This window comes from Oryctolagus cuniculus, chromosome 18, assembly GCF_051225735.1.
Source record: "Oryctolagus cuniculus isolate XC-2025 breed Fujian yellow rabbit chromosome 18, ASM5122573v1, whole genome shotgun sequence".
NCBI classification, from domain to species: Eukaryota; Metazoa; Chordata; class Mammalia; order Lagomorpha; family Leporidae; genus Oryctolagus; species Oryctolagus cuniculus.
This window is the reverse complement of record NC_142884.1, coordinates 7567426-7587336: the sequence shown is the minus strand read 5'-3', so window position 1 is coordinate 7587336 and position 19911 is coordinate 7567426. Positions and strand designations below refer to the sequence as shown.

At 50.3% G+C, this 19911-nt stretch overlaps 1 protein-coding gene across 5 annotated transcripts in view; it reads right to left on the bottom strand.

The window, feature by feature from the left end:
* Window positions 1-10697: 10697 nt before the first annotated feature.
* Window positions 10698-19911, bottom strand: part of PPP2R1A (protein phosphatase 2 scaffold subunit Aalpha) — a 35127-nt gene continuing 25913 nt past the window's right edge. For all 5 annotated transcript variants that reach the window (XM_051836604.3, XM_089320164.1, XM_070062935.2 and 2 more), the window contains 9 exons: window positions 19442-19556; window positions 19260-19330; window positions 18707-18841; window positions 16930-17103; window positions 16591-16651; window positions 15735-15889; window positions 14048-14190; window positions 11293-11384; window positions 10698-11150 (listed from right to left, as the gene is read on the bottom strand). In XM_051836604.3, the coding sequence (XP_051692564.1) occupies window positions 11134-11150; window positions 11293-11384; window positions 14048-14190; window positions 15735-15889; window positions 16591-16651; window positions 16930-17103; window positions 18707-18841; window positions 19260-19330; window positions 19442-19556 (963 nt within the window). In that variant the 3' untranslated portion in view covers window positions 10698-11133. The remainder of the gene's footprint in view (window positions 11151-11292; window positions 11385-14047; window positions 14191-15734; window positions 15890-16590; window positions 16652-16929; window positions 17104-18706; window positions 18842-19259; window positions 19331-19441; window positions 19557-19911) is intronic.

Genomic DNA, 19911 nt, shown 5'->3' with positions numbered 1-19911 from the left:
ATGACTGACCTAACAGATAAACATTTTAAAAATGTCTTAAACTGTGATAGTTGGATTCTTTGAGTATGCTTGTTAGTGTCAGTAAGGACTTTAAATGAGACAGAATCTGGACCACACAGCGTGGCAGCAATGAAAATGCTAGAGTTTGAGAGGAGTTCCAATTGTACAGTTTCTGGAGACAAGCCCAGGTCTTGTGTTCCTAGCATTTGGCTCTATCTGCTTCCCTTCACTACTCCCTTTAACAACGCTGGCCTCTGTCCCACCTATACTCATCTGTATGCGCAACTATAAATTGTTATTGATAGGAGAAGCTGTAAAGTCAGATGACCCCAGGGACGTATGCAACACCTCTGTAGCCACACAGGAAAGCAGGCCCTGCGATATCAGATCTCACTTTTTCCTTTCCTTTTTTTCTTCCCTCTCTTCTTTCCTCTCAACTTGTTCTCTTTCTTTCTAAAAAAAATAAAAATAAAAAACCTGAGGGAATGTATATTGGTACAACTATTATTGAAAACAGTATGGGGGCTGGCACTTTGGCGTAGTGGGTTAACGCTCTAGTCTGAAGCACCAGCATCCCACATGGGCACCGGTTCGAACCCAACTGCACCACTTCCTATCCAGCTCTCTGCTATGGCCTGGGAAAGCAGTAGAAGATGGCCCAGGTTCTTGGGCTCCTGCACCCGCATAGGAGACCTGGAAGAAGCTCCTGGATCCTGGCTTCGGATCGGCACAGCTCCAGCTGTTGCAGCCATCTAGGGAGTGAACCAGTGCATGGAAGACCTCTCTCTCTCTCTCTCTCTGCCTCTCCTGTGTAATTCTGACTTTCAAATAAATAAATAAATCTTTTTTAAAAAAAGAAAACAATTTGGAAATTTCTAAAGAAATTAGAAATGGAATTTAAAAAAGTATTTAAAATGCTCAAATAGAATGGAAGGCAAGCAGAAGAAAGAAAATTATGCATGAATAAAATGGAAACATCAATGAAGAGGGCATGTCAGAAGATGTAAAAAATAAATTTAGGAGCTGAAAAGTATAATAACTGAAATGTAGAATTCACTAGAGATACAAAGGTAGATGTGAAAAAGCGAAAGTATCACTCACCAAAATAGGGGACTGAAACTATAGCTGAGGAACAGGAAAAGAGTGAAGAAAAGTGAATGGAGGCTCCAGGACCCACGGAACACCATTAAGCCATCAACCTGTACATTGTGGAATTTTCAAAAGAAATGAGAAAGTGGCAGAAAGATTTTTTTTTTAATAGTACTGTTTTGAGGCGCCATGGCTCACTTGGTTAATCCTCCGCCTGTGGTGCTGGCATCCCATATGGGCACCGGGTTCTAGTCCCGGTTGCTCCTCTTCCAGTCCAGCTCTCTGCTGTGGCCCAGGAGGGCAGTGGAGGATGGCCCAAGTGCTTGGGCCCCTGCACCCGCATGGGAGACCAGGAGGAAGCACCTGGCTCCTGGCTTCAGATCAGCATAGCTCTGGCCATAGTGGCCATTTAGGGGGTGAACCAACAGAAGGAAGACCTTTCTCTCTGTCTCTCTCTCACTGTCTAACTCTATCTGTCAAATAAATAAATAAATAAAAATAGCACTGTTTTGACCAGATAGTGATATGGCCAAGAGCTGTGCACACACTTCAATATTAGAGGCTCAATTCACAAGTAAACATCCACATACCCATGAAAGTAGAAAGATAAGGTTGATTTACAAAGACTCCCATCTGTTAGAAACTTACAACCACAGCACAGGAATCATCATGGGCAACGCATGTAGCATTCGGGAAGCAATCATACCACCTTCATTTGTTTTTCTTCTTACTTTTATATCTTTCCTTATGTAATCCCTTACCTGACCTTAACCTTAGCAGTACTTGCTAATCAGCCAGAGGCAGATGTTTTTAAAATTGTCCGTGAACTGGCCTAGCCAGGGCCATATTCCCACACAATTTGATTAGAACATTGTTTAAAGAACAGAGGGCGCCCTCTATTCCCCAAACAGCCTCTGTGTTCACCCAAGGTTGTACAGACTCATCTCCTTATTTTGTTTACTTCTTGTCCTTGAGTCAAACTTTTTCCTTCTACTTTAGCAATACTTTTTCATTCTCTTTACAAGCACAACTTACATATTTCAAATGGGCAAAAAGTCTGTACCATTTACAGTATCTTTAGATAAACTGCCTTTGAATGGGAGGTTCTTTCCAGCACTTCGAGGGCTACAAGAAAATTTACTGCTGTGGAAAATGAAGGCTGCTTTCGTTGCATGGGTCAGGGCAGGGCAGGCCCCCTGGCTTTCCTTCCAGGTTAGCTGCCGTGGTACCGTCCTTTGGGTGACAGGATCCTCACGTTCTCTTGAGACATCAGCAGGCACCGCAGCTCGTGCAGCACAACGCTGTTGCCGTGTGAGTTTGGCCAATTTGCTAGCACTGATACGGCTCCTGGGTCCACTGCTCCATTAGAACTGCCGATTCTGCTCATATTATTTTTTGTTACAAGTCTAATCTGGGTGCTTAGGTCCACGTTTTAAGGCTGTGTATTCGGTTCCTGTAAATGATCCGAGCCCTTCCTCTGCCTCTTGAAGTCTTTGGCAGTCACACAGAGCATCCCATCAGCAGTCTCAATGTTACTCCTGGTGTCAAAATCTTCAATGAGCTTTTCTGTTCAGAATAATTCTTTCCATAAACTGAAGGGAAACATGCTGATGAGCTCAAAGCGGAGACACAGGTGCACCTGCTACCATGTTGTACTGTTTAGCAAGGTGCCCGTGTTTGTGATGCAGTCGGGGAGATGAGTACCAGTGTAAGAATGTGCCGGCCTGACTCAGGGGTCTGCAGCACACTGTACCTGACTACGGAGCCTGAGCTGGTGTCTTCCAACCCACGAACAGGGAATCTCTCTCCACATTTGTGTGTCATTGATGACACACAAATTTTTATAATTTCTAAAAACTTTATTTTATTTGAAAGGCAGAAATACAGGGAGGGAGAGAGAATTTTTCATCTGCTGGATCACTCCCCAAATGGCCACAATGGCCAGAGCTAGGCTGATCCAGAGCCAGGAGCCAGAGGCTTCTTCTGGGTCTCCCATGTGGGTTCAGGGGCCCAAGCACTTGGGACATCTCCCACTGCTCTCCCAGGCCATAGCAGAGAGCTGGATTGGAAGAGAAGCAGCCGGGACTAGAACCAGCACCCATATAGGATACTGGCACTGCAGGTGGAGGCTTAGCCCACTGTGCTACAGCACCAGCCCCTACTTACTAATTTGAAAGTTGCAGAAGGAGAGACACACACACACAGAGAAAAATCTTCCATCTGCTGCTTCACTCCCCAAGTGGCTACACAGCCAGGACTGAGCCAGGCTGGAGCCAGGAGCTTCATTCAGGTCTCCACATGGGTGGCAGGGCCCAAACACATGACCCATCTTCTGCTGCCTTCCCAGGCCAATAGCACAGAGCTGGACTGCAGTGGAGCAGACACTGTACTCCAGGGACGTGAACTGGCACCCGTATGGGATACCTGTTTTGCATAGCAGCCTTATCTGCTATGCCAAGCGCTGGACCCTCCAATGCAGACCTTGGGAAGCAATGGTGAGTGGATGGGAAGAGCAACTGGAACTAGAACCGGCGCCATATGGGATGCTGGCACTTCAGGCCAGGGCTTTAACCCGCTGCACCTCAGTGCTGGCCCCAGACTCAGTTCTTGACCCTCTTCCACATGTGAGTGCCTCACACAATGGCAGATTCTGGATTGAAAGATTTCCCTGGTGATTTTGGATGTAAGCTTTTATAGTGGGAAGGGTTGTGTCTGCTGGCACTAGCTGCTTCCTGAGTGTCTTCCAGGCCATCACGTTTCTCTTGATTAAAATATTCTAATGAATGTAGTCAAATATTTACTTTAAAATGAGTAATCGGGAGCTGGTGTTGTGGCACAGTGGGTAAAGGGATGCAACACTAGCTCCCATGTGAGCCCTGGTTTGTGTGCCGGCCGCTTCACTTCCAGTCCAGCTCCTTGTTAATGGTTTAGGAAAAGCAGAGGAAGATAGACCAAGTGTTTGGGACCCTGCCTCCCATATGAGACCTGGATGAAGCTCCTGGCCTAGTCCTGTCATTTGTAGCCATCTGGGGAGTGAACCAGCAGATGGAAGATCTCTGTCACTCCTTCTGTAACTCTATTTGAAAAAAAAAAGTAACTGGTCTTTTATGTTAATATAATAACAGAGCTGGGAAGTACTAACAACAATGACAGTTTGATGATTCTTCCTGTGTTTATTTCCTTTGTGTAACTTACTTTCAGAATTCTACATTTCATCCCTTTCTTCTGGGTGATATATATTTCATACTTCTTAGATTTCAACTTAGAAATCACAGCATACTTGTAAGAACTAATACCTTAAAGCTTTTAACCTTCACACATTGACAATATAAGTTCACTGTATAATAATATATTTAACTTATTTTGATACACTTACAATTACTATTGGTCATGAAAGGACTGCCCAGAGATTTCACAAACTTAACAGGCTTCTTCTCCATGCAGCTCTTTTATCACAAAACGGTATATTGTCAGCATTAAAGATGATTCCTCATGCCCTTTTTTAGATTTAATAATTTTAAACATTTCCCCCATTTTCTCTATTTTTGTGTAGAAAATACACTTTTTAAGAGGGTGGATATATTAATATGGTGAAATTCATGACAAAAACAAATAGTATATTGATATAAAAGGGGTATAATACATTATAAACACTTACATGCCACATAATATGGCACCAACACATTTTTAACTTTACCTATCACATGTCAGAGAAAAGATGTGGTATTTGTCACTTACCTTCCTGTGCCAGACTTATTTCATTTAGTAAACTGAGTTCAAATTCCATGATTTTGTTGCAAATGACAGGACCCCATTTTTTTTTAAGATTTATTTATTTATTTACTTGAAAGGCAGAATTACAGAGGCAGAGGTGCCATCAGGGATGGCTCAGTTGGTAAACATGGGGTCTCACAGCCCATGTACTTCAGGGCCAAAGCAAGGGTCTAATGCTGACTGGATTCAGGCAGCCAGGAAACTATCACGAGAAACACAGGAAGTTCCAGCTAAGCAAGCAAATAAAGGGCTTGGAGCACAGCCCACAGACAGCTCACCAAATGGCTTCCAAAGGTACCTAGTAAAGAATCTGCAGGATGAATATGAAGAGGCCAAGAGTGATCTGGCTGACCACCTGGGGAAAGTGTTAACAAGGAGATCAGGGAGAACTACATCAGAAGCACCTGGAAGGGGCCAGCACTGTGGTGTAGCTGGTAAAGCCCTGCCTGTGGTGCCAGCATCCCAAATGAATGCCGGTTCAAGTCCTGGCTGCTCCACTTCTGATCCAGTTCCCTGCTAACACGCCTGGAAAAGCCGCAGAAAATGGCCCAAGTGCTTGAGTCCCTGTGTCCACGTGGGAACCTGAAGAAGCTCCTGGTTTCAGACTGGCCCAGCTCCAGCCACTGTGGCCATTTGGGGAGTGAAACAGCAGATGGAGGATCTCTCTAACTCTGCCTTTCAAACGAATAAATAAGTGTGTGACCTGGAAGACATCCCTAAGTCGTACTCAGGCATCTATTTTGAGTGAATTTTTCAGTACATTGTCTTCTACTGGGTCATATCGCTCTTGGAATCAGAACTCCGCCTTTCTTGGTGGGTCAGGAATGTTAACTCCACAAGAGTTCTTCTGCAGTCTGCTTCTACTGCTAGAAGCCAAACTGTGCAGTTTTGAGTGTGGCAGAAGCCTGTCACTCAAGGTCCATTAACCCATAAACTGCTGAAGTTAAGAACAGTTCAACCCTGGCTTCTTCCCCACGCCATCCTTCTTAGCTCCCCATCTGCTGGTTGCCAAGTCCCTCAGGCACACATATGAATAAGATCAGGTAAGAAAAATAGTTATTATCACCTGGATGGTACTTTCCCTTTCTCACTTGTGGGTAAACGAGGCCCAATAACTCTGAGACGGCCCCTTATAATACTGTTCACGTGCTCAGAGGCCTTCAAGACTGTGGAAGAAATAAAACGGATTCTCAGCCCTAATTCCCAGCGTTAGGGGGAGCGACAGAATAGCCTTAAGGTGATGACAAACTGGCCAGTAAAAGAACACGGGCCATGAAAGAAGCAGCCGTGCAGCTAGTGACTCCAGCCATGGTACAGCAATGTCCTAAGATACAGGAGTAGAAAATTGAGATAGTGCTACCCGAGAAGTTCCCTACTTCTCATTCAAAATCAGAAGACGTTCTGAGAGCCAGTGAGCTAAAAAACTCCCAGAAGTTAGGTGGGGACCTGAGTAGTGTAGGTACCTCTGTAACCAAGCCATGTTCCCCTCCACCATCAACATTCCAACAAAGCCATGCCTTAGTCTTGTGGTGGGATGAAGCTGGCGTTGGAACCAGTTTCATCCTTGGTTCATTTTCTTTCACTGCTCCACTTGTGGATGGCCACCTTGAAGACTGCCCCTCAGAAATGCCCATGCCTCATTTAACTTCTAAGGTCTTGTGGCCCCATCACCATCATGTGATTGGTGATGGTTAGGCGCTTCCCCGGTCTGGTGTTCAGAGTCTGGAAGGCAGCTGGAGTCATAGGCTCCGAAGCTTTAGGCCTTCTTTCATGTCTGTCCTCCCAACATGTATATGTTGAAAACTACCTACCTCTGTGACTATATTAAGTAGGGCCTCTGGGGCGTGACTTGGTCATCTGGGTGACACATTCATGAATGAGATCTGTGCCCTTATAAAACAGGCCCAAAGGAACTCATTCACTTTTCAACCATGCAAGGACACAGCTAGAGGGAATCATCTGAGTCAAAGTGGGCCACACCAGACCCCAAATTCACTAGCATGTTGGTCTTGGGCTTCTTTGCCTTCAGAACACTGACAAAATTATTGTTGTAGTTCATAAAATACCCAGTGTGTGCTACTTCATTATACCAGGCTGAACAAACTCATACAAGGTCTAAGATTCAGGGTAAGAATTTAGCTCTGAGAGGGGACTCTAGGAATCTGAAATCAAGGCAGCATCGAGGAGGGATGCAGGGTTGTAGTCCACTGACCCCAGAGGGAGGAGCTGCCCTGTCAGACGGGACTTGCTGCACCACTTGGGAGACCTGGAAGAAGTTCCTGGCTCCTGGCTCCAGTCCCACCCAGCTCTGGCTGTTGTGGCCGTGTGGGGAGTGAACCAGCAGATGGCAGATGTCTCTTCTGTGCACTCTTTCTGTACTCTATCAAATAAATAAATAAACCCTTATGCAGACAACTGAGATGCTGTCACAGAAGGGAGGTGATCTCAGCAGCCAACGGTCTCTGCAACACTGAAGTTACTGGGAAGCTCTGAGACCCCAGGACGTGATGCAACCAGAGCTGTTACTGTGGGCAGTGGGGACTCTGAGTGTCAAGAGAACGGATCCTAAACTAATCTAGACCTCAGGCCTATGAGGAAAACCAGCTGAAGGCAAAACTCCAGCCTAGCCAGTCTGCTGACACTCCTAATGATCGTTCTCTCTATTCTGAGCAAGCACAGTGACCAGTGACAAACATCGAGTCCTGCTACCAGCCAGCTCTCTCCTCTGAGCAAGCACAAGTGACCAGTGACAAGCATCAAGTCCTGCAACCAGCCAGCTCTCTCCTCTGAGCAAGCACAAGTGACCAGTGACAAGCATCAAGTCCTGCTACTTTAGCAGGCTATGGCCCCTGTGACAGGCAGACCAGGGAAAGGGAGACATCTAGAGACAATCAGCAGCTGTGTTTGAGGCACTCCCGGCACTCCCCATTCCCTGGCCCTGGAAGCCCGTCACCCACTCTGGTCCCATCGGCGAGTGTCAAGGCTATCCTTTTTGCTTCAAGATGTCATGGAGAACCTGTGGTTTCTGGTGATTCAGAAAATCCTTTGTCACAACTTCTTTTCTGCAATGTAGATGCTAATCAGTGCTGAACAGAAGGACCAGAGGGCAATGGGAGGTATTCTGAGGATCCTGGGAAGAACACAGCAAGGCCTAGAAACACGGCAGGTGTGGCTTACAGGTCTGTCTTGTCTGAAGTAAGATGATCCTGACAGCAGCATCTCCCTGGAGTGAGCACCATGGGACAGAGCCTCCCTGTGGAGACTCTACTGGGCTTGAGGCTGCACTGCAGTGCGGAGGAGTCCTGCACAGATGGTGGCAATGTTCACAGAGCACCACATGGCGTCAGGAGAAAGGACAGAGACTGAGGAAGAGGCTGGAGCAGGAGGAGTCAGAAATGAATGAAGAGGGGAGAACAGTCAGATGGTGAGAATGGATGGACGCCCCACACCATCTCCATCTATTTTTTTTTTTTTTTTTTTTTTGACAGGCAGAGTGGACAGTGAGAGAGAGACAGAGAGAAAGGTCTTCCTTTACTGTTGGTTCACCCCACAATGGCCGCTGCAGCTGAAACACTGCGCTGATCCGAAGGCAGGAACCAGGTACTTCTCCTGGTCTCCCATGGGGTGCAGGGCCCAAGCACTTGGGCCATCCTCCACTGCACTCCCGGGCCACAGCAGAGAGCTGGACTGGAAAAGGAGTAACCGGGACAGAATCCGGCGCCCCAACCAGCACTAGAACCTGGTGTGCCGGCGCCACAGGCGGAGGATTAGCCTAGTGAGCCGTGGCGCCGGCCCATCTCCATCTTGATTCCTACACAAGCACGAGCTGACCTAGGACCCACGTGGCTGTGGCTCAGCAGGAGCTCCAGGCCACACTGATGCATCCCTGCAGACGTTCTGATGACCCCTGAGGGATGTTTTCGGGCCGGCCATCACCCACTTGCACAGATGAACCTGGCATCTGCCTTCCTTCCGTGCCTGGTGACGACACACAGGACTGTCCTTGGTGTGAGCATGTGCCACACTATCACCACTGCTCACCTCAGGAAGCCCCTGCCCCAGGACTCCAGGGCTCTCCTTAAACCTACCTCCACCCATTAGCCAAGGGCACCAAATGGCTCAACCTCATCTGCACCCACTGGGTCAAAGCAGTTGAAAAGCTGAAGAGAGAAGCTGCTGGTAAAAGATATCAGCCCAAGTATAGGTATTTAAAAGACAGGCAAGTTTGTGGTGAAGGGAACAACTGGAGACACCTCAGGCAGTGGAGCCTGTCCTGGCTTCATCCTGACACAGCTCCGGGATCTAGGGCCTCGAGGAGCACACTTTTTAGCTTCTAGAAAGGGTCTGGCTTTCGGGGCACAGAGCTTCCCCCTTGTCCCAATCACCCAGTCCATCCTGGGTGTCCTTCCCACTTCTACCTCCAGCCTCGTTTACTGAGTCCTAGAGCCTCATACCCCTGAGCCACAGCACAGCCGGAGCGCTAGCTCCAGACATCATTAGCATTATTCACAAGAAAAGTGGGCTCAAGTGTTTGCAGCAGAACATCTCCAACTTCCATGTGTCAAAACGCAGGATCCGACTTAGCCTGCAGGTGGGCGGAGACACTGCCATTCTAGCAAGGTGCTGGTGAGCAGGTGCATTGGTATCAAGATTCTGAGGCCCTTACATCTACGACAAGGAGACCTGATTTCACTGTGGTGAAATCACCTTGTGACCCAGTGCCACATTTCCCTCCACTGGGCTGAGCCCATTTTATGCCAGACTCATGAACTGAGTGAAACTTCCACACGTACACCACCACCCCGAGACCCCTTACCCCTTTCACAAGACTCCCTGGGGCCCTGCCTGCATCACTAAGAATCCAGGTGACTTTCACGTGATGCAATCTGTCACTCCAGCAGTTTTACTCTCCCAGGTGAGCAAGCTGTGGTCCTTCCCATAATCAGGGACCCAGGCACCTTCAGTCAGGTACTTCTGCCTTGCCTGGCCTCTGCTCCCCCGGCCATCTGCCGGCCTGAGATACACCCACATGACAGTTACATGTTCTGTGGCTCAGAGCACAGAAAGATGGGAAGGAGGATCACGCCTCCTCCCTCAAAAACACTTCTACAACTGCACACACCACTGTTGCCCACAGCTTGCTGGCCAGAACTTACTCACAATGCCACGCTAAACTTCAAGACATGGTAACATGACATGCCCTGAATCCAGGCAGCCATGTGCCTAGCTGACTACCAGAGCTTCTGTAAACATATACCGAGATCAACTGGCGCTGGCCTGCTTTACCTCCGCTTTCACTGCTGCCTGCTTACCCTCATAGCTCCCCGGAGACACGGCCAAGCCCAGCACACAGGACAGGCCCAGAGGGACTTCTGGCACCCTGCAGCTAACTCGCTTACCACACACCAGCTACAGTTGCAGAGAGCTACCGACTCACAACCAGCCCTCCTGCCTAGTACCACTGTGATCCCCATTTTGTGGAGTACACACCGAGCTCAGAAAGACTGGGTAACTACCCAAAGTCACCCAGCTACTAACTGAAGACGTCAGGTTCTCACCCAGACTGGCTGCAAAGCACCTGCTCTTAACCCTAAGCACTCAGCCAACGCCTGGACAATGGAACCGCACCACAAGACTCAGGGCCAGAGACACCCTGTGGACCCCCACCCTGTAGGCCAGCAGCACTCTCGGTGGGCCCCAGAGAGTCCTTCTCACTCTTGGGACATGTGGTGTAACAGGTCCAGTAACCACATCTCCCTCAGAGGGAAGGGCAGAGACAAGTGCCCTAAGACAGCACCCCGCCACCTGCCGATGACCAAGACCCAAGCACCGACTACTTCTAGACCTTTATTTCTCTGTGAAAAGGGAAAAAAGGGAATAAAATAAAAACGGCACTGTTGACACAAAAAAACCACTGAGGGGAGGAAGGGGAAAAGGGAGGTGGAGAAGTAGATGGGGGAGGGAGTCCCCATTACAGCAGCAGGAGCCAGTGACCCGGGACGCTCGCTTCTCTCCCCCGGTGTGGCGGGAGTAGCCCCTTCCTCCCAGGGTTGCTGCCCTATCCTACCTTGTGCTCCCCCAGCCCCTTGGGAGATGGACAGTGAGAAGTCTTCCCAGGCTGGGGAGAGGAGGAACCGTGCTGGGGAAGGGGCCTGGGGCAGACCATGCACAGGGAATGACAGCCAAGGCCCCCTACAGTCTCCCCAAGGGAGGGACTTGAGGGGGTTGCAGAGTGGACACCAGAGACCGGCGTTGGCTCCTCTTCCAGCATCAGGCGAGAGACAGAACTGGGGAAACAGGAACAGGCAGGACTCAGAACCGTGGCTCCCCCTCCGCCCACACCACTGCTGCGGCACCTCCCACTTCCCCGGAGCTGCTGCCCGCAGGCTTCAGGCCTGTTCCTGCAGATCACCTCCTTTGGGGCCTTACCAGTCAGGGCCTCCTGGGCAAAGTACTTGACGTCCACATCCTGGTCCTGGGTCAGTTTCTCTAGGATGGGCTTGACTTCACTCTGCAAGGTGCTGGGAGGAGAAAGGAAAGACAAAGAGGGAGTACGTCAGGGGCAACAGCAGAGGCCAAGGAGGCGCAAACACACACTGACACTGCACACACAAGAGTCCAGCAGACAGACACACACTCCAACCAGAAGTCTCGGAGGCCAACTGCACAATTACTTTGAAGGTAGGAAGTGTGACAAACAGGGACAGACGTCTCTGGGGCCCACAACAGGGAGGTCAGGGCAGCCTGGTAACCGAACGACAGAACCCATGTTTCTTTTTTTCTTTTTCTTTTTGACAGGCAGAGTTAGTGAGAGAGACAGAGAGAAAGATCTTCCTTTTTCCGTTGGTTCACCCCCAAAATGGCCACTATGGCCAGCATGCTGGGCCAATCCGAAGCCAGGAGCTAGGAGCTTCCTCCTGGTCTCCCATGCAGGTGCAGGGCCCAAGGACCTGGGCCATCCTCCACTGCCTTCATAGGCCACAGCAGAGAGCTGGACTGGAAGAGGAGCAACCAGGACAGAACCGATGCCCCGTCCAGGACTAGAACCTGGGATGCCGGTGCCGCAGGTGGAGGATTAGCCTAGTGAGCCGCGGCGCCAGCCAGAACCCATGTTTCTGAGGCTGAGCAAGTGGACGTCCTTTACTTCACACATTTTTACTGAAGCCTACACTGAACACAGATAAACCATTCAATTCTCGCCAATGGGAAGCTTGAACCAGGAGTAAGACACGGGGTCCTAGGGAGCAGCGGAGGGCAAGTTCACGGACACGCAGGGCTTGGAGGGCAAATCCATGGATGTGCAGGAGCCCCGAGGCATCTATTCCCATGTGATCCCTTTCAGCTGAGATGGCTCCTCCGCCCTCCACAACCACTATTCTCGCTTCAATCCTCCAGATCTGCTCAGTCTATTTCTCAACTTGACATAATGGTGTGTCCTCAGGTGTGGCTTTTCACTCAGCATTGTGTGAGAGGCCTGTGGTTTACAACAGTAGATACTATATGCTATATTGTTTTCTACTGTATGAATAAATCATAATTTATCCATGACTGCTGACAGACATTTGGGTTGTGCCAGGGTTTGGATGTGATTAAAATGCATCCACCCCAAAGGTTCATATGATTAAAGGCCTGGTCCCCACAGTGGCCCTCCTGGGAGGTGATGGGATCTTTGGGATGTGGGGCTTGGTTGGAGAGCTTTAGTTCCCTGGCAGCATGAGGTATCTTTGGTAGTTTCTGCTACAGTACTTAACAAAGGAGCAAGTCTGGACCCTCTCCCTCTGCTCCTGGTGTGAAATGTAATCAACTGCCTGCTTGCTCCCACTGGTGCTTCCATGCCACGAGGTGACGAAGCTACAGCACAGCCTCTATACAAAGCCTGCATCATGCCATCTGGACTTCTGGCCTCCAAAACTGTTAGCTAAATCAATCTCTTCGTGAGTACTTCCTACCTGGTCTGTCTCAGGTACACTGTTACAGAGATGAAAAGCTAACACAGGTTGTTTCCATCTTGACCAAAGCTACTGTGACCTTTTTTTTTTTTTTTTTTGGACAGAAATGCGCACTCATTTCTCTCAAATGCAAACCGAGAACTGGAGGGACTGGCTCAAAAGGTGTCCATGAACTAGCTTCACTAAATCCTCATCAGCAGAGTGCTCAGAGCATCCACAGCCCCGCCCGCTGTGGTGAGAGTTCCAGCTGTTCTACGTCCTCACCAAACCCACCTCAAGCCTCAGGGCAGCCAGTCTGGCCAGTGTGCAATGCCGGCTCCCTCACTGGCCTCAACGTGCCCCTCCCTGAAGGTGCGTGATGCTGAGTGGCTTGCTGGAGGCTACCTGCTATTTGGAGATGCTCTGCTTTGCCCATCTCTTTCTAGGGTTTCTTGTTTTACCTATCTGTAGGCAAGTATTTTGGATGAGTCCTTTATCCAAAATTATACATTGTAAATACCTCCTCCCAGCCAGGGATTTGTCTTCTGATGAACAGTTCTTCATTTTACTGAAGGTCAAATTATTGATCTTTTCCTCTGGCTTGCTTTTTAGAAAATCTGTGCCAACCCTAAGTTATAAAGATATTCTCCTACATTTTCTTTAAGAAATTTTACTTTATCTTTCTGTCATTTCAACTTATTTAATCCCCAAAGCAAGAGTTCTCTTTTTCCTCCATGGCTTTCCAAGTGATTCAGCCATTTTTGGAACATATGGACATCTTACCACTGAATGCCAGTGGTGCCTACTGTACTCATGGAGACTTCAAAAAGTCTGTGGAAAATATGTATGGATTTCAAAATTTTCACATCAAAATAGACATCTTTTAATTCTATTTTTCACAAGCTTTCGGAAGTACTCTTGTAAATATATATAAACATACTCACATATACATATGTTATATATACATATTTATATACATGTTTCTTAGTTTCATTTTCTAATGATTCGTTGCTAATGTACAGACAACACCATCACCTCCCCACTTCCATTCCACTCTTGGAGGTTGGCCACATGGATTCCCATTCTGCAGTTAAGAAAACAATCTTAGACTAGGGAAGAGACAGGCAAGGTCACAGAGCAAGCAGAGTAGAGCCAGCCCTCACGCCCTACGCTCTATCTTCAAAGATCAAAGATCAAGATGCTCAGAACAGCCCTTCCCTTCCCTTGCCATGTATTAGGGACTGTGCAGGCCCCACCTGTTGTCCAGGATGGGCCCTATCTTCTGTAGGGACTTGGCCACGTTGAAGCGGACATTGGCAACTGGGTCCCCAGCCATACGCAGAACAGTGGGCAGCATGTGCTTGGTGGTGATGTCCTGTCCACAGACCTCAGACAGCACCTGGGGGCCAGTGAGAGGCAGAAGAGTGATCATGCACAGTTCCCGGTAACTCCTAAGTCTCCCTTCCTGTGACTAAAGGGGATTCACCCACCCCAGGGACAGCTCACCCTCCTCAAGACTCCAACTCCTGTACCACTATGCCCTCCATTCTGGGATGTCCTGATCTGGCTTCCAATATTCCATTATCCTCTGGGAATGCTCCTTAAGTCCTAACCTATGGGATCTCTCCTTAGTACAGAAGTCTGTAAATTGTGGAAGGGAAGAAATTACTGGAACACATAATCATAGGTATTCTTAAATACCTTCCTTTCAATCTAGCTGTATGTATGGTATGTGTATTAGCCTAGTAGTACAAGAGATAACCACAACAACACAGCACACAGATGGGAGTATCTTCTCTACACGACTGTCCTAAGTCTGTCCTATGTATAACCAAATTAATTTTCACAACCTGAGAAGTCAGGTACTGTGATTATGCAAATGAATTCTTCCCACATGAGAAAACTGAAACATTGTTTTTAGGTAATTTTCCTAAAGTCTATAGCTAATACATGGCAGAACCAGAATTCAAAACAAGGTCTTATACTACAGCATACACATTTAACCACTGTTATAATATATATATGTATATTATTTTTGAGGAAAGGAGGGGGAAAAAACTTTGGAGGTAAGTGCGAAGACAGATCAAGTCTTCCTCCCTTGTCCCACCACATAAGTCCCCACCCTCAGAGGCCCTATGTTCCTGTCTCTGGGAGCCCGAGCCCCAGCCTGAAGTTCACTCAGTGACTCGTCTACAGCACCCCAGGTCTCCCCCTCTCCATTCCCAGGTCAAGTTTCCCTTGAGGATCACCCAGCATGCTCCTCTCCCGGCACCCTAGCCCTCCAGGGATCCCAGGTCTCCCCCTCTCCATTCCCAGGTCAAGTTTCCCTTGAGGACCACCCAGCACAATCCTCCCCCAGCACCCTAGCCCTCCAGGGACCCAGGTCTCCCCTTCTCCATTCCCAGGTCAAGTCTCCCTTGAGGACCACCCAGCACACTCCTCTCCCGGCACCCTAGCCCTCCAGGGACCCCAGGTCTCCCCCTCTCCATTCCCAGGTCAAGTCTCCCTTGAGGACCACCCAGCACAATCCTCTCCCGGCACCCTAGCCCTCCAGGGATCCCAGGTCTCCCCCTCTCCATTCCCAGGTCAAGTCTCCCTTGAGGATCACCCAGCATGCTCCTCTCCCGGCACCCTAGCCCTCCAGGGACCCCAGGTCTCCCCATCTCCATTCCCAGGTCAAGTCTCCCTTGAGGACCACCCAGCACAATCCTCTCCCGGCACCCTAGCCCTCCAGGGACCCCAGGTCTCCCCCTCTCCATTCCCAGGTCAAGTTTCCCTTGAGGACCACCCAGCACACTCCTCTCCCAGCACCCTAGCCCTCCAGGGACCCCAGGTCTCCCCCTCTCCATTCCCAGGTCAGGTGTCTCCCTTGAGAACCACCCAGCACAGTCCTCTCCCGGCACCCTAGCCCTCCAGGGACCGTCTGCAGGCAGCAGGGCTCACATTGATGCAGAAGAGTGTAGTCATGCGGTGCAGGTAGTTGGGGTCTCCAGACATGGCCAAGACCTTGGGGATGATAGTGGCATGGGCCCACTCCTTGCCAAACTTCTCCACCAGCTTCTTCAGGTTGCTGGTGGCTGCCTCACGGATGGCATAGACTATAGAAGGTGAGAAAGGCAGAGTCTGGAGTGAGTGACTGACACAGACGGGAAGCAACGGGCACAATACTTCTCACTGGGCAGTCCCCAGGTGCCTGGGCGTAAGTGGGCCAACAAACTCAACCAAAAAGAAAAGAGGGGCTCACTATGTGCTGTATCTAACACGTATCTTCTTTTCAGTCTCTCAACTACTCCACGAAGAAGGTTCTAGCATCAGCCTCATTCTACAGATGAGCAAACTGAGGCTCCAACAAATGATTTGCCCAAGCAACCTATTCAGTTCTTCAGTGTCTGACACAGATCAACATGAACCTTTCTATCACTCTGAATAACAATTCTCACAAGGAACAGCAGTCTGAAAAGGTGGGGTAAGAAGTCCCACATTTCACAGCATGAGTATGGGGCTAGAAGGTGGCGAGCGACTTGCTTAAGCTTTGCCAGCGAGGAGGGTGAGCTTCTCAACCAAGTCTGCCTGCCTGGTGGCCCTGTGGCTTGCCACTCTACCTGCAGCCCCCCAGGTGACCTAGTACATCCCCTCCCTACTCTGTACTTCTCTACTGTTTTAGTAAGCAAGAAAGCAGGGCTGCAGGAGCGCCCCGTGGCATGGGGCAGGGACTCCGGATGCCCCAAATACCTCATCCAAGGGGTCCACCCTCTAGGAGCTCCTATCTCCACTTTGCTGTCTTCCAGGAGGTACTCACCGTGATCCACGAGCCAGGCCATGCACAGAGAGTTGAGTTTCTCATCAAAGAACTCCACTCCCTGCAGGAGAACAGGAGGTTAGGGCTCAAGGGAGAGTTACCAGCGATATTCCAAACGAACTATACCTGCCTCAGAAAGACCAAGTGCCCCTCAAATCCACCTGAGGCGTCCCTTTCTGTCTCTTACTGAATCCTATTACTCATCTTTTAAGAACCTATATCCTGGATCTCTTCTTTCAACTCCTGGGGCGGCTGTCATGGACTGCCCTGGCTGTATGGACACACAGCACGGAGCCCTCCCCTGGGCAGCGCCACCTGGGCCCAGGCCTGCGTACTCACCAGCTGCCCAGCTAGCAGGGGCATGTACTCAATGATGGCCAGCCGCACCCGCCACTTGGCATCCTCAGCCAGCTCCACGATGGCAGGGAGCAGGGACTGGGACAGCTGCCGGATGCCAATCACCTCGTTCACGCAGTCCAGGTTGGAGATGATGTTCAGTCGCACTTCAGGGCACTAGGACAGGAGGGTTCTGTGTGAGTGACTGCCACAGGGTATGTGTCAAAGGCTACAACTGGACAATCTCATCAACGTGTTCCATCAGAGGTGAAGACGGTCCGTAGGGACAGGCGTGTGACCTGGTGATTAAAAGCCCCACATCCTGGATCAAAGTGCCCGAGCCTGATGCTCACCTTTGGCTCCTGATTCCAACTTCCTGCTAAAGCGGACCCCGCAAGGCTGGGGTGATAGCTTAACTAACTGGGTTCCTGCCACCCATCTGGGAGATCTGTACTGAATTCCTGACTCTGGTCAGGCCTGATACTGGCTACTGCGAGCACTGGGGAGTGAGCCAGTGGATATGACAGCTCTCTCGCAAATAAAAAATAAAAACAGGGAAGTCAAATAAGCTAGTCGGCAGCCTTCCTCCTCCACCTAGAATGCTACGGCAGCCTTACTTCAACCTCTTCTTTTTTATTTTATTTTTTCATTTTATTTATTTACTTATTATTTTTTTTTATTTTTTGACAGGCAGAGTGGACAGAGAGAGAGAGACAGAGAGAAACGTCTTCCTTTGCCATTGGTTCACCCTCCAATGGCCGCCGCGGCCGGTGCGCTGCTGCTGGCGCACCACGCTGATCCGATGGCAGGAGCCAGGTGCTTCTCCTCGTCTCCCATGGCGTGCAGGGCCCAAGCACTTGGGCCATCCTCCACTGCACTCCCGGGCCACAGCAGAGAGCTGGCCTGGAAGAGGGGCAACTGGGACAGAATCCGGCGCCCCGACCGGGACTAGAACCTGGTGTGCCGGCGCCACAAGGCAGAGGATTAGCCCAGTAAGCTGCGGCGCTGGCCTCAACCTCTTCTTAGTCTCAGTGGTCCTTTCTAACACTGATCCGTTCTAGCCCCTCTTCTTGCCTAAATTCAAGCCCAAACTCCCCAGTCACCACCCAGCACCCTCTCATGCTCTGTAGTCCAGGCCAACTGAACAGCTAGGTGTGGTCATGCGACCGACTCTGGCCCATGGGATATGTGGGGTGTAAGCTGCCGTGATGGGCCTCGTTCTCAAGAGGAGTGGCCTGCCACTGTGTGCTGCCTTTGCCTTTCCTGGGGCCTGGGGGACAGTGAAACACTAGGGCAGTCACCGCAGACACAGGGAGTTGAGGTTGCCAGGGTTAATCCACTAGTGTAGGGCCACCTGGACTGCTGTGAAGAGCAATCTTCGGTTTTATTTAGGACACTGAATCCCAAGACCCCGAGTACGGCACTGTGGTCCTCACAGCACCTTCATGGAACCCTGCAACCATCCATCGGCATGCTCCACTGCTAGTCTCTGAGGATTCTTTTCTTCAGATTTTTATTCTTTTTTAAAAATACATAGTAAGAATATTTCATTCTTTTTCTCATATTCCTAATGCCCAAGATAAGGAGCAGCACAGAGCTGAGGACACAAAATAATGCTGACAAGTGAGTGACCTCTGTGTACACGGTTGTACACTCATCAGCTGAGCAAAGCTCTGGGGGTCTGTTGCGATTCTAGGAGAATCCCAGCTGATGTGAGCAAGCAGCTGGCCCTCCCGTCCCTTCTGCAAACCCGGAGCCGAGGTCCCGCCTGCACCCTTACCTCATCCTTCAGCTGGGCCAGGAAGAGGGGCAGGAGGTGCTCGATGGTGTTGTCCTTGCCCAGGATGGGCGAGAGGCCCATGATGACCGAGGCCAGCGCTGACTTGACGTGCTGGTTGGCGTCTGACACCAGCTCCTGCGAGGAAGAAGGGGTCAGGGCGATCTCTGAAGCACCACACGCCAAACGCACATCAACTTGTAGGAAGCCTCAGACAACAGCTTGCTCTTGCCCTGTCACTCAGAGCAGGGTGAGCTGACTCTGGGGGCATTCAGTTCCTCAAATGTCCCACTGACTCAGAGTTCGATGGTTCCTGCTGCTAGCAGCCCTCACCCCAATCCGACAGTTCTATGGGTAAGGGGACTCCGAGACCTCCAAGTCAACCCCAAGCCTCAGATTTTGCCTGCAATCAAGACCTCAGTGGCTTCAAACCAAGGACTGCCTGGTCCCAAAGGCTGGAACCCAGTTTGCTTCTGGATGTCCCCAAGCCTCCCGACACCACCCCCTCTTCTTGGTAGGCTCAGACCTGCTCCATTCGTCCCCAACTCCCCGTTACCTTGATGCAGGGCAAAATCTGGGTCATGATCACATTCTCCCGACAGTCGGTGGAGAGATTTTCACAGAATTCTGGGTGGGGAGAAGGAAGGGGGAGGGTGGGATGAGACCCAATGGCCTAGTCCCACGTGCAGTCCCTCAGATACCCAACCGACTTGCTGTGTTCTGGTCGCCAGCACCAACCTTTGACCTTGTGGGAGGCTGCGGCCCTCACCTCGGCCTCACAGTCCTTCATCAAGTTCTGGAAGGCAGGGACCAGGTCTGTCTTGGTGATCTCAGGCCCCACTGCTTTTTGGAGCTGCACAGGAGAAGGGAGATGGGGAGTGTGAGAGGTCAAGTCAGTTAAAGGCATGGGGGTCAGATAGCAGGGGAGGGGCCCTGGGGTCACCCTGAGAAGTGTAGACAGGTGGATCAGAGAGCAGGGGAGGGGCCCTGGGGTCACCCCTGAGAAGTGTGGACAGGTGGAGCAGAGAGCAGGGGAGGGGCCCTGGGTCACCCCTGAGAAGTGTGGACAGGTGGAGCAGAGAGCAGGGGAGGGGCCCTGGGTCACCCCTGAGAAGTGTAGACAGGTGGATCAGAGAGCAGGGGAGGGGCCCTGGGTCACCCCTGAGAAGTGTGGACAGGTGGATCAGAGAGCAGGGGAGGGGCCCTGG